The sequence below is a fragment of the Diaphorina citri genome, unplaced genomic scaffold (assembly GCF_000475195.1).
Source record: "Diaphorina citri unplaced genomic scaffold, Diaci psyllid genome assembly version 1.1 scaffold149, whole genome shotgun sequence".
Taxonomy (NCBI): domain Eukaryota; kingdom Metazoa; phylum Arthropoda; class Insecta; order Hemiptera; family Psyllidae; genus Diaphorina; species Diaphorina citri.
The window spans coordinates 29,465-43,917 of NW_007377586.1; the positions used below are offsets into that span (position 1 = coordinate 29,465).

The 14,453-nt window shown below is 38.1% G+C and overlaps 3 protein-coding genes and 1 pseudogene across 4 annotated transcripts; 1 reads left to right on the forward strand and 3 right to left on the reverse strand.

The window, feature by feature from the left end:
* Positions 1-88: 88 nt before the first annotated feature.
* Positions 89-1,495, reverse strand: LOC113465712 (fibroblast growth factor receptor homolog 1-like). Its single transcript, XM_026820464.1, has 3 exons — positions 1,393-1,495; positions 842-1,161; positions 89-121 (listed from the first exon to the last, which is right to left on the reverse strand). Exons 1-3 carry the CDS (start codon positions 1,400-1,402, stop codon positions 89-91), a joined length of 363 nt encoding a protein of 120 aa, XP_026676265.1. The 5' UTR covers positions 1,403-1,495.
* A 1,583-nt stretch (positions 1,496-3,078) lies between these two features.
* On the forward strand, positions 3,079-4,174 carry LOC113465713 (ionotropic receptor 25a-like). The gene is made up of 3 exons (XM_026820465.1): positions 3,079-3,091; positions 3,549-3,759; positions 4,059-4,174. Exons 1-3 carry the CDS (start codon positions 3,079-3,081, stop codon positions 4,099-4,101), a joined length of 267 nt encoding a protein of 88 aa, XP_026676266.1. The 3' UTR covers positions 4,102-4,174.
* A 7,028-nt stretch (positions 4,175-11,202) lies between these two features.
* Positions 11,203-14,236, reverse strand: LOC103505072 (translocation protein SEC63 homolog). Of its 2 annotated transcripts, none has more exons than XM_008469381.3 (2): positions 13,765-14,236; positions 11,203-13,552 (listed from the first exon to the last, which is right to left on the reverse strand). In XM_008469381.3, exons 1-2 carry the CDS (start codon positions 13,891-13,893, stop codon positions 11,351-11,353), a joined length of 2,331 nt encoding a protein of 776 aa, XP_008467603.1. In that variant the 5' UTR covers positions 13,894-14,236; the 3' UTR covers positions 11,203-11,350. The 2 variants fall into 2 exon arrangements, with proteins under 2 accessions (XP_008467603.1, XP_017297757.1); XM_017442268.2 differs by having other exon boundaries at positions 11,203-13,360; positions 13,579-14,236.
* LOC108251849 lies at positions 11,351-13,893 on the reverse strand (annotated as a pseudogene).
* Positions 14,237-14,453: the final 217 nt, after the last annotated feature.

The following is a 14,453-nucleotide window of genomic DNA, read 5'->3' on the forward strand; positions in this document are numbered from 1 at the left end:
AAACTAGGTATAGCAAACTGAGACAGTTTCGGACAATGCTTTTCCTTCACTGTTGCTATAGTCACTTGAACATAAACACAATAGAGTTTCAGTCCTGTAGCTGCGCCGCATTCTTGGGTAACTCTTGGTTTCAAACAAGGATCGCCGAAAATGATATACCTAGGGCCTAGGGTCTCTATAATGTTCATAGGTTTGGTTTTTCAGCCGACTACGAGCTACTAAAAGTCGAGTCTAGGCTTCCAATGTGTAACGGGCCCAATAAGTTAAGATGTTGTACTTTGGATACCTAGAATAAAATGTTAATTAGACTTACTTTATCATGGACACGGTGTCCAGGTGTCCTGGACACCTGATGCTATATTGAAAGCCCTGTGTACTAAGTATTACTGTCTACCGCGGCTGTTCTACTACTTAACCTTTCTGGGCTTTCAATATAGCAACGAGTGTCCATGATAAAGTAAGTCTAATTGATGTATTGACCGTTACAATAAACTCTCAAGAGTATGTAAAAATAAAATGTAAGATGGCATTGTATGGGCTAGAGCTGAAATCCTCCACTGGTGCGGGAGTACGCTTCATTAATGTTTAATATTTCTATTAATTTAAGTGAAAATGTCAATCCTGAGACTTTTTTGATTTCTGAGTATCAAACTAGCTATTGTTGATGTCATTTTTAACAGTGTTGAAACATGAAAGAAAATTAAAATACAAAGATCAAATCCAATAAAACGGATACTTTTTGATTTCTGAGTATCAAACTAGCTATTGTTGATGTCGTTTTTAACAGTGTTGAATCATGAAAGAAAACTAAAATACAAAGATCAAATCCAATAAAACGGACCGCATCATTCCCTACCTTTCTTGACTGCAGATAGTGCATCCCATTGGCCACTTGATAGGCAAAAGAGATCAGGTCTTTCTCCGTCAGAACGTTTCCATTGGTATAGGCGGATCCCAAAGGAGATTCGTAACCGGAAGATGGTCGATGTTTTCTGAGGAAATCTCGCAGATTGCCATGGGGCGCGAATTCCACAATCACATACAGAGGACCATCTTGAGTGCAAACACCCAAGAGATTGATGATGTTGATGTGCTGTCCAATCATCTTCATCATTTCCATCTCGGACACGAGGTCCATCATTTCAGCATCAGAATGACCCTCTGGAAAACGAGTTATAGCTATTTAGTGACGGAAACAAAAGAGGAAAGTATGATACCAACCAACAATGAATTATTTATTTCATTTATAATTTACCTACCTTGCAAATTTGAAAATGGAATCAATAGTACGAGTACTTAACTTAAACTATGTGCAAAAGACACCATCAGACACGATATACGATCATTCATTCAATTAGACCAATATAGACCAAATCGAAATTTGTATCTTACCTTTCAACATTTTCACAGCCACCGTTGTTATAATGCCTTGCTTGAGAATACCATTGGCTTCTGCGCAGATGACTTTACCGAAAGCACCTTCGCCCAATGTTTGTCCCAGTTATTGTCAATATTCTCCATCAAGTTGTCAGGATTGACATTTTCACTTAAATTAATAGAAATATTAAACATTAATGAAGCGTACTCCCGTACCAGTGGAGGATTTCAGTACTAGCCCATACAATGCCATCTTACATTTTATTTTTACATACTCTTGAGAGTTTATTGTAACGGTCAATACATTAATTAGACTTACTTTATCATGGACACTCGTTGCTATATTGAAAGCCCAGAAAAGGTTAGGTAGTAGAACAGCTGCGGTAGACAGATCCGACGGCAAAGGAAAAGCTTTCCAACTTGAAGACCACGTATGGGCTGACAGCTGAACCTGAAATAAGTGCTGCGTTCTACTTTGACCTGGCATTTAGGACGTTCATAGCGGCTAAGTAAGTATTTATCAAGTTTTACTAACTTTTTACTAAAAGGTGCTAAACAAAAGGTTCGAAAAGGTTTTTACATACGTACGCTTATCTTCAAGGGTAGGGATAGGAAACCTGTACCACAAAAGTTTATGAGTTATAATGACACAAATGTAGAATGCAGTATTAGAATGGGTTTATCTTTCCAAAGAAATGCTTTATTAGATATATCCCTTAACCTGTAAATACTTAAGTAGATCAGTCACAATTATTAGGTATTAAATTAAATATACAATTATTTAAATATGTCATAAAAACGTCAAACCATATGGAACTCGACGAGTTTTATCAATAATATCGAGATGATATGAATTTCCGGGGATTTCAGGGCAATGCTGGATGCAGGAGAGTGGTCGAAAAACTTCACTTATGTCACCTGCGAGGAATATAATGAGGACAACCTACCCAACCGGAAGAACTTTGACCTGAGAAGATATTTGAAACAAGTAAGTCCGAAGGAACATAAGGTCTGGGATCTAGGAAATATGAGAAAACGATCCAATATCAAAATGCGTTAGACATAAGGGCAGATCTAGGTACATAAATCAACCTCTCTGCAAAATTTGAGCGGCCTGAGGCTAAAGGTAAAGTCCTGGGAACCGCAAACGCAAACTAAATTTGACCTTTTCCCCCGTATAACGGCCGAACCGTACCATCTGGAAATACGGCCCAGGACCATTTTTAATCAACATAAATTATCGAATCCATGCGTTAATACAAAGGTGTGTGGGGTTTTGTATTAAGATATCTTTTTGTCATCACATTTTTGAGGGAAACAAAAGAACTCTTGCGATTACTCAACGATAAAATTTTGCAAGGGCTTAAATAAGTGAAAATCCTTTCAAAGACTGGAGGAACAGAGGAAAATCTCTTGAGGTGTGTCCAAACATAGTTGATAGACCGTCGATCGACGAGATGAATCTATGTTGTCGAGGCAGTGTGGACGGTTCAGTCGACGGCCGGTCGACCATGAGTCGACGGCCGGTCGACCATGTGTGGACAAACCTCTACGTCTCAAACCACATTAGATTAGAACAAATGAATTTCAGCGGGGATTGAAAAATGCCTCTCTGCCAAAACATCTTCCAGGGAAAAACAAAAGATCTTCCTGATTTCCAGGTGGTGTATTCATCGTCATTTTCGTGGGCATTGCGCTGGCATGTGTGACCCTCGCGTTTGAATATTGGTGGTACAAGTACAGGAATCCCCAGCTTAATGAGTTCGCGGCGAACAAGCAAAATATTGAAGAGTTCAACCGGGTTTTGTATTAAGATATCTTTTTGTCATCAACAAAAGAACTTACTGTTGCGATTACTAAACGATAAAATTTTGCAAGGGCTTAAACAAGTGAAAATCCTTTCGAAGACTGGAGGAACAGAGGAAAATCTCTTGAGGTGTGTCCAAACATAGTTGACCAACCGTCGGTCGACGAGATGAATCTATGTTGTCGAGGCAGTGTGGACGGTTCAGTCGACATTGATCGACGGCCGGTCGACCATGTGTGGACAAACCTCTACGTCTCAAACCACATTAGATTACCTAGAACTATTGAATTTCAGCGGGGATTGAAAAATGCCTCTCTGCCAAAACACCTTCCAGGGAAAAACAAAAGATCTTCCTGATTTCCAGGTGGTGTATTCATCGTCATTTTCGTGGGCATTGCGCTGGCATGTGTGACCCTCGCGTTTGAATATTGGTGGTACAAGTACAGGAATCCCCAGCTTAATGAGTTCGCGGCGAACAAGCAAAATATTGAAGAGTTCAACAGGAAGATGAAAATTGCCGCCATCACCGACTACGAGAATGTGAGGAACCGACATTACCAGAGCAACTTTACCAAGTAAGTAAGGCCAGCCACTTACTATCAGGTAGACCTGAAAGGTACACCTTATCAGCACAGGAGGCTGACACACCTAATAAGCACAGACACACGCACCATCAGGTAGACCTGACAGGTACGGCTGAAAAGATCCGACCGTCAGGTATACCTGATGAGCACACATACTATCAGGTAGAACTGACTCTATCAGTTATACCTGACACCTGATCAGGTCTACCTGATAGTGAGTGGCTGGCCTGAGCCCAAGTCTCTGATTTCAGGCAAAAGGTAATCCTTCAATATTGTATTGTATGTTTCAGGAAATCAAGCTTGCCTCCTGTCAGCGATCAATGGCTTCAATAACTACATCAATTGCAGCAGTGATCCACAACGTTTGCTTTCTACTTTAAATAGATTTACCTACATTATTATTTCCGATAAACTAACCTTAGAGACATTACTCAATTTCTTAATTCTTACCATCATTCAGATTCACAGCAGAAAGTCTTTGAAATGTCATACATATTTTACTGAACTTATTATTATTTTGATTCATTTCTCCATTCAAAATAAAATTACTGTCAGTCCGGGAATTCTCTACATTGCTTTCAAACAATAAACCCTCCGGAACAACCTAAGTTTCTAGAATTTTCACCAGATTTTCAAGGTATAAACGAAAACTATCTGGGTAATAACGAGTAGGAAATATAAAAATAATAAGACGTTGGGAAATTCAATACAAAAGGAAATGTAAGAGGTACCCGATGTGGTTAGATAGAAAGGGTGGATTGTGTTTCGATTTTTTTCTTGTAAAAGAAAATGCTCTTCTAGCACTTATTGGTGTTAGAGTAATGGAGTTGGAAGGATCGGTTTCAGTTATTCAGATGAGGAATCTGGAAGTGGAAAAGCCTAGAAGAATTACCGTTTGCAAATAACGAAAGATAGGTACTGGAAACAAATCTAATTTCTAATCCTTCCTCTAATCCTTGACCTAGGACAAAATTGGAGAACAAAATCCCCTGATAATGTATGTCAATGACACTGAACCTCATCTGAGACGCACTTCCACCTTGAAACTGAATCTCATATAATGCTTGTTTGAATGAATTCTCTCACAATTAGCAGTAGCATAGTTATATCGGTACCAAAACATGGTTATGTCCTCTATACAAATTTGTACATAAATCCAGATTCTCGCTGATAACTAAAATTCGAAATGTACCTTACAAGGTTATAAGAATGGATATCTCTGGACTCGAATTTAGGGCCAGACAACACCCCTGAATAATGAATGACAAGGGTGTATAATACGAGTCATACCCGTGGAAATGTCCCAATCAGATTAATACCTTTATGTACATGCTCTCAATTGAGATAAAATAGTTTTATAACAATATTGTTTCAAATGGACGTTAGAGGTAACAATCCTGAGTGAGAAGCATGCTGTTTAATGGAACGGACACAATTATCGGTTAGTCAAAAACTGCAGCTTCTATGATATTTCCTTACAAATTTCATCAGTAAATAGGTTTCTTCAAATTAAATTGATCCCAAGGGCCAGGCAATGCCTGAACCCTTGACAAATGGAGTGTGTCTGAAGGCATGTGATGTGTTCCAATCCACTCTACCCCATAAAGGTATTTCACATTAGTTACCTACTTAGGTGTTAGTACATTATAAATATGGTAGGTTTATCATTAAATTTATTAAGTACGTGCAATCAATTAAGTACGTACAATCAATAGCATGCATAAAAAATATCTACCTACAACCTACATGATTTAATAATTAGGTAAAAAAGGTAAGTACACACATGCATTATTGTAAATATTAGGGACTAAGTTAGCAGTTAGCACATGCGTTATTGTTAAATTACTACGTATACAACATGCGTGCAATGGTTGCCCTAAGGTGCCACCCGGAACATTTAATACCTTCACCACTTTGGTTAGATTTATGAAGTCTGAGATGTTATTAGTGACGTGTCCCAGAAACCACTCCACTTGAGGATGAAGATCGGAAAGCACTTTACACGTAAAAGCGTGCGATGATCCAACCACCAGGGTGTTATTTTGTGGAGCTTCTGTTAGTATAGGACGATGATGAAGTCTCTCTGTGAAAGAACATTAAACGTGTGAACAAATGTAAAAAAGAGTGTGCTGGAATTCAAAGATCGATGGGAGCCACCTGAATTCATGCCTTCAATCTAATCCATCCCTGAGATAAACGGTACTCATCTTGTAACTTTTAACAAATTTAATATCTCGATTTTACAGAGGGAAAATCAGGTAAAAATTGAAAAGAGAATTGCTTTCTGCACTGTTAACTGCAGTTTTATTACACATTCCCCGCCTGGATCAAACTTTAGGAAGGTATAGCCATAACGGGTAGACTCTTCTACCCGTTATGGTATAGCAAAGAAACATAATTTATTGTTAACATGGAATATAATACAATGCTTTCTTTTACATTTATTTTCACATTACACTTAAGTATAGGTACCTACCGACTTGTAAAAAATTAGGTTTTTTAACCACGTTATGTAAAAACCCGGGTCAAAATCCTCAAAATCAACACTGACCTAAAGATGAAGGGCTCAAAAATGGCATTCCTTTTCACAAATCTTACGAGGACATGGAACTACTTGGAGTGTTGGTCTTCATGAGTACCTATAGATAGTCCGAGGTAGACGGATTGAAAAAATCAAGGCGAAGCACTTCTTTGTTGTTTTGGAACGTTGCCCATTTGAGAAGGCTAGCTTACGGGGCTGGATAATACAATGCTTTCTTTTACATTTGTTTTCACATTACACTTAAGTATAGGTACCTACCGACTTGTAAAAAATTAGGTTTTTTAACCACGTTATGTAAAAACCCGGGTCAAAATCCTCAAAATCAACACTGACCTAAAGATGAAGGGCTCAAAAATGGCATTCCTTTTCACAAATCTTACGAGGACATGGAACTACTTGGAGTGTTGGTCTTCATGAGTGTTGAGAGTCTGAGGTAGACGGATTGAAAAAATCAAGGCGAAGGACTTCTTTGTTGTTTTGGAACGTTGCCCATTTGAGAAGGCTAGCTTACGGGGCTGGGATATACACCAGCGCACTCTTCAGTGAAAGGTGACCACTATAGGCAAGGTTAATGCCTCAAGCATTCTCTTCCATACCCCTTAGATTTCCACTATGATCAGATTCTCAAATGAGTACCTACGGATAAAATTCCACGTCTTGGTCACGAGGACATGGAACTACTTGGAGTGTTGGTCTTCATGAGTATAGATAGTCTGAGGTAGACGGATTGAAAAAATCAAGGCGAAGCACTTCTTTGTTGTTTTGGAACGTTGCCCATTTGAGAAGGCTAGCTTACGGGGCTGGGATATACACCAGCGCACTCTTCAGTGAAAGGTGACCACTATAGGCAAGGTTAATGCCTCAAGCATTCTCTTCCATACCCCTTAGATTTCCACTATGATCAGATTCTCAAATGAGTACCTACGGATAAAATTCCACGTCTTGGTAGGGATTTGAAACTGCGCCCTCCTGTTCACCAGACGCGGGTGGCTCAATAGGTATGCTACCAATGCCAATTTCGAAAGTCCCAACAAAGCTACATACATGTTTATGTAATTTTACTTCTCAATTGCTCATAGTTGCTCAAAACCGTCTTGGTAGGGATTTGAAACTGCGCCCTCCTGCTCATCAGACGCGGGTGGCTCAATAGCTGTGCTACCAATGCCAATTTCGAAAGTCCCAACAAAGCTACATACATGTTTATGTAATTTTACTTCTCAATTGCTCATAGTTGCTCAAAACGAGCAGGTGCCTATTTATTGTGTAATATGTACTTTAACACTTTGGAACATTAAAACCATTAGACAACTAATGAAAATCTGGTTTTAAAACAAACAATTGATATTATGTAGTATTTGTATGTAGGTAATAGTTTTGTTATTTTCCACCATTCCAAGCAAAATAATCAGTTGAATGATAATGGGCAACAGGTTTTTTTTAAACCAATATCTACCAACGTCGCGCCGTTTGTACTTCCTAGTAAATACCAAGTAAATAAACCCAGTGTTTTCCATAGACTTGTACCTATTAAGCGAATTTCAGGTTTTTCAACTTTACTGTCCGAAAAATCGAAAACAAATCAACGAACCGGTATCTCCTATTCGTTACGTAATCAGATTCTACGAAGCAAATTACGCAAACATGAGAGAAAATTGTGAACAAGTAAAGTTACAATAAAATTGTTATTTGAAAAAAAAAAAAAAAACTTTTTCCTGGATTACGAGTAGATAAAGGAGGTTAGAATTTTTTCATACGAGTACTCTATGATAGGAATAGCGAGCTAGAAATCTTTCACATTAATTGTATTTCAATAGGTGCTCTGTACATAACGTACATAAAGATCCAAGCACATAGCACGCACTTATCCAATGTAAAGTAATAATGGAAGGAGCTAGACGTAAGGTGACGGAACGTATCCGTGATGGATAAGTATGCGTGGACCTTTATGGAAAGTAAAGTATACATAATAGGTATTCGTTCTTAATATTGCAGGTAAAGCATTGGAACCAGTGAAGTTGGAAATAGGGGACTGCACTGCACATCCCTGCATTATCAAACGCAACACCACTGTCCCAGTGGATATTCATTTCAAACTAGGTAAGTCCGCACGTTCTGACACACTCCGAAAGTCCTCTCAAGTTCTTAACGATAACGGCCCCTTCAAACATTTCAGATTATAGTCCTCTTCAGCCGCTCCGCTTCTACATTTCAAATTATACGCAGGTCACTTGAAGACTATGCCACCTTCTGACAGCATTTTCCGAATTTAAAAGCTTACATATTATGGCTACATCCAAAAGAAATTGTAAACATTACCTATGAACGGAGAGTAAAATGGACCTTGTGGTCCTCAAACTCTGGAAAAGACAAATGAATTTGACTTCTCAGAAGATAATTTCAGGTTCAAATTTGCCAAATCACAAACGTCCAATTTCATGTTCAACTTCGTACACTCAAAAAAGTCCATTTGTTTTCAGATCGCGATGCAAGAGAATTATTCTGTGCACACTCGGTTTTCTCTTTTTTTATACCAGGGTCATCTTTAATTTTATTATCGTTGTTTGTCTTTTTTGTCTCATCCACGTTATCGGGTTCTGGGTCTATGTGTTTTAAAATAACAATGGTTGTGTTGTTTTGAGCTTTCGTTTCAATCTTATTTGAAGCTGTCTGTCCGACTTCTTTCTTTTCATTTTTCACTTCTTTTGGTTTCCGAGATTTATAGTTTTTCTTAAAATACTCAATAATGTTTTTAATGAGAACAAAATTATAATGGGGATATTTCAAATGACCTTTCTGAACTCTTCCCCTTTGTTCATTTTTCTGGATGATTTTTTGTGTTTTCAGATTGAACATTCGCTCCAAATTTCTCCACTTCTGCCAAACTTTGGCTCCACCTGTTTCCAAAATAACATGGGAAGAATATTTTTTAAGTAGGTATAGGTAGGTACATTCTTAAATAAGTATTTTGTACCCATACCTAGATATTATAGGTAGGTACCTTAATGCGGTGCGCAATGAGTAAATAATCTCTCATTTATTAATATTCTTTACTGCTATTATAGGGTCATAGTCTTTACTGCTGTTATAGGGTCAATATATCTCATGTAAAATGAGCTACTGGAGACTAAAATAAATACACCTTGTTTACCTATACTATCTGAAGATAAGATAAGATCGAGGCGTTCTTAAAATTAAAATATTGTGGATGTAAAAAAGGACTTACCTTCTTCCGAACTTCTGACGTCCAGTGGAAATCCTTTCCTCTTGAGTTCTTCGTAAACTTTGATGAAGAATATTTTCTTCCCCTCGCCTTTCTGGATGTAACTCAGGATGTCTGGTTGGAGCATGGTTTCTAAGAACATGGTTGTGGCTTCGCTGACGATTCGATTGGCAATGCTCATTTTCGATTCTCGTGACCATAGAAATTCTGAAAAGAAAATTGGTAATATGTTGACTTTGACTTTTTTTATTCGTAAATATTCTGTTACATGACATACAACGACCTGTATCATAGTAAGTAATGGATTTAATTCCTCGGGGCTTTGGAAGCTCGTTACAAATACAAACAATAATAATAGGTTTTTATTATTTATCAGTTTATCACAGTCATAAGTAAATAAGAGTACGCGCGGAATCACGTTGCGTTATAAAACTAGTTAAGGTGGTTCAAGTCAGTCATGGATATTTTGAAAGAGTTTTTTTTATGCGTGATGCGACCCCAAACTTTCCAATCCAAAGGATCCCCAGTCTTACCTGGAGCAATAGGAGTTGGTACTGTGGGTGCTGGTGCTGGCAGAATAGGCGGTGGCTTTTGTTTGACATATCCACGTTTCTTAGCTGGGGGAATTGGGACAGGCTGAAGGGAGTTGGCGGGGACGAAAACAAACTGAGTGGCTTTGGATCCATTCAGGAATTGAACACTGGTCGTTGGTGCCACCATGATAGGTGCCCCAGGTGTTGGACGTGGTAATATAGGCCTCTCTGTAAAATGGAAAATGTTATGTGAAGACCATGGCGAAATTACTTCAAATTCTTCAAAAGAATGTGTGTTTCTTTTCTTTCTTCTTCTTTAATGATAAAATGGCTTGACCGATTTTGATAAACTTTATTGTGTGTTTGGTTATGACCACTTATCGTAGGGGCATATCCCTACCCCGCGGCCAGACGCGGTCCTTTTGTCGTACCTAATGTATAGGTACTATCTAAAAATATCTGCCTATAATTTGGTGCATCCCCCGTCAATACGGTATAGATAGATATATACTTTATTTGTAATAATAATTGTTACAATTGGTCAATACGGTATGAGGGGGCCTCCAGGCAAAACCTTGCCAAGGCCCCGAAAAATACCTATAGTAGGTATACATATGCGCCACTATCGCCTGAGGTACTTACTTACTCAAGTAATCAACTCCGCATCACTTTCCAATCAGGTAAATCACTCAATTAAAATCAGCTTTTCCTTTGGATCAAAAATAATAATAATTTGACCTCATGAAAGACTGAACGAGTCCGCCAAACCCTGAGTGGTGGAAAAAGATTCCGACAGAACGCGACGTCTACCCACACTGCAAAGGTCTCTCAGACGGTCTGAAGAATTAGTTGAATTATTTTTCATCAATCTTCCTGCGTGTGGCGCGGCGGCTGGTCTTAGATACAACATCAATTGAGCACAGGGCTCTAATTTTCTACACATTAAGATTTTCAAAGAAACCATGTATTAAGATTTTCAAAGAAACCATGTAAAAACAAAGGTCCAATATTATTCTGATAAAAACTAACAACAGCCATTATTGAAATCAGGTATAATCAAAATCAAGCTTTCCAAGTGTTTCCCCCTTTTTTTTAGGGTGCCTAAACTTATTACTTATGTGATTAAATAAATAATACAATTTGCAACACAATTTACAATAATAAATTTATTTTGTTTTATTAATATAATAATAAATAATGGTTCTAAAAACTTGAAAATTTATCAAGTACAATCAAAGTACCTGTATGAGGTATTACAATGTACATTACATGGAATGTTGCTCACTCTCACAAATCATCCTCTACATCTTCATCAGTTGTAAACTCACTCACATCACTTCCTCCCATTTCTTCATCTCCCTCATCTTCTTCCCCTGACATTTCCCACTGAGGATGTTCAGTAGGAACTTCAGGGGCTTCTTTAACATCTAACTTGATGTCTTGCATTTGATCAAAACCTAAATAGGAATCACATCTCAAGCAAACAGAAAATGTGTATACCCCTGGCCATCTTGGTGCAGTGAATTTGAGCTGCACTTGTTCTTGATCTACTAATTCTGTGATGTGATATGGAGATGTCAACAAAGTTCTACTCTTACGGTCTGAGATGTAAATCCACCAAAACTCCTGTTTATCTTCTGGAAATCTAGGACAATGTACAGAGTGAGACTGCTTACTTCTACCTTCAAGTACTTTATCCCGCTTGTTAAGACCAGTTTGGTATTTCTCCCAGTCATCATCATCATCATCACTGGACTCCTCAGATTTATTATTTGAATCTTCATTCTTCTCTTTCTTATCAACAACTTCATCATTCTCAACATCAGACAGATCTGATTCTTCTTCACTCTCTGAGGACACATCCTTGCTCTCCTCTGGTGTGTCCTTCTTTTCAACTTTGGCTACATCAGCAGGAGCCTCAGTTTGTTCCACAGTGTTGGTAATTTTCTTCTGACCAGAGGATTTCTTGTCATGTTTGTTCTTGGTGAATTTCTTTTTCTTTCCACCTTTTTTATTTTTCATCCAAACTGGTCTATGAGTTTGTTGCTTTTCTTTATTTACAACTGGAGTGATAGTGCCATTTGGCTTTTCTTCTTCTTCTTCTATCTCTCCTTCCCCTTCTTTGGAAGGTTCCAAGAACTGAACTTTTATGGTGTCATCACCAAATAACACAGACATGGGCTTCCTCATAAGAGTGCATGTCACAGTAATAATGGCACCAGCAGTATACTCTGTAGTAGCCTCATCATCTATCACTTCAGGCTGCACATGAAGATCAACATAAGGCATATTCCCCAGCACCTTCAACATATCTGAATACTGTTCATCATTCATGAACTTCACAACAGATCTTCTTTCCTCATTTTTCATTTGAGCAAATTGCTGTAAACTTTTAATGTATCTCTTTTTACAAATGAAGTGTTTAAGATGATCATCAGTGACATAAGGTAACTGTAGCAAAGGATTCTTGAAATCCCACATGCCTTGAACAATCATAGGACACAGTTTCATTACATTTTCTAAAGTTTCAATGTGAATCAGCCTAGGTACCCTCTGGGCATAGGCAAGTAATATCAACTGAGAGATACAAGTAACCATTTCTTGTAGCAGGTAAGGACACTTTTTTACAATATACATACGGTCTGCTTCCAAGGTCTCTGAAGTCAACTGCATATTGGAGAGATGGGCATATATGAGTGCTCTAGCCTTGATAGAATATTTATGGTAGAGAGGACGCTCTCTGTTTTTCTCACCAAGGTTAGGAATTTGTCTGATGAGTTGAGGTACTTCTATTTCATCTGAAGGGCGTTCAATAATCTCACTATTAAATCTTCTATCAAACTCTAGGGAAGCACCCAAAATCATGAGAACTCTTTTCAAGGCCATATGAGGAGTGATTTGAAAGAAGGCATAGTAAAAGTTAATGGTTTCAAGTAGTACCTTATCTCCTGTGTAACGGATAGACTTATACCACCACATACCCACTGCTGTAGGTAGAGCAACCATGAATACTAGAGCATACAGTCCAAGAACCCAAACTGAGTTTTCTTTTTCCACAATGTAAGATGGTAGAGCAATACCAAAACTCATGGCTCCTGGTCCATCAGGGTTCCCATACTTTTCAAAGTTTCTTCTTGATTCTTCATCAGTGAGTGCTTGATATGCCTTGGTTAATTTCATAAAGGCCTTTTCATCTCCAGTCTCTTTATCAGGATGCAATATCAAGGACTGCTTCCTGTAAGCTTTCTTGATGGAAGCTTCAGATGCTCCTAGAGGGACTCCAAGGATATCATAAGGGTCAAAGTTAGCATACTCATAATCTAACAATGAGACTCGGTATGCAAGGAAGAATAAGAGAAGCCATCCACCCAGAATTAAGAGCTTTTTCATCAAAACCTTGACATTCTTCCATGGATCATTAATATACAAGATGAGTTTCTTCTTTTTACAACCTTCACAATTACACTGAAGCTCTTCTTTGACAACTTTCTGATCACATTTACGTGGCCACAAGGGTCAAAATTAGCATACTCATAATCTAACAATGAGACTCGGTATGCAAGGAAGAATAAGAGAAGCCATCCACCCAGAATGAAGAGCTTTTTCATCAGAACCTTGACATTCTTCCATGGATCATTAATATACAAGATAAGTTTCTTCTTTTTACAACCTTCACAATTACACTGAAGCTCTTCTTTGACAACTTTCTGATCACATTTACGTGGCCACCAGTAGTAAGTGCCAGGAATGAGTATCAGGGCCAAGAATGAGAGAAGAAAATACAGAAAGGTGCCACCATTTTCATCATATTGGAACTTTTGACCGCCCATTATTCAAACTTGGAAAACGTTTCGATTGGCTCAAAGTGACAATGTGTGTGAAGAGCAGTAGACAGGCAAAAGGATATTATCACTAAAATATGAAATACATAAGTTGTTGTAAAATCTGGAGTACACGGTTTGAATTTTCAGTGGAAGCACAGTTAAAGAGCATGATGCTTTAGTACGGTAAGGTGGATAAGATGGGTAGGTACTTTAGAAACACGGCTTAATGACACTGCTGAAAACCATTTTTAGCACCTTGATTGAAGAGAAAACTAGAAATCAAGCTTGGAATTTCAGATTTCACTGCTTTCACAAAATTTGTCTTATGTCCACGTAAATAGGAAACTTTTGTTTATTTTTTTGCTATTTCTAATATGGCGATCGGGTATTCCCGTTCGAGCTCTCTTACCAAATTTTAGTTACCAAGATTGAAATAGGTTTCTTTAGCTTACCTGAAGGCTTCAAAGGCGTTCGGGATTTACCACTCATGGTTCAGTAGTTCAAAAATATTAATATCAAAAATTTGTCTTTTATTTCACACAGGAAAACTGAATTTAAATGAACAA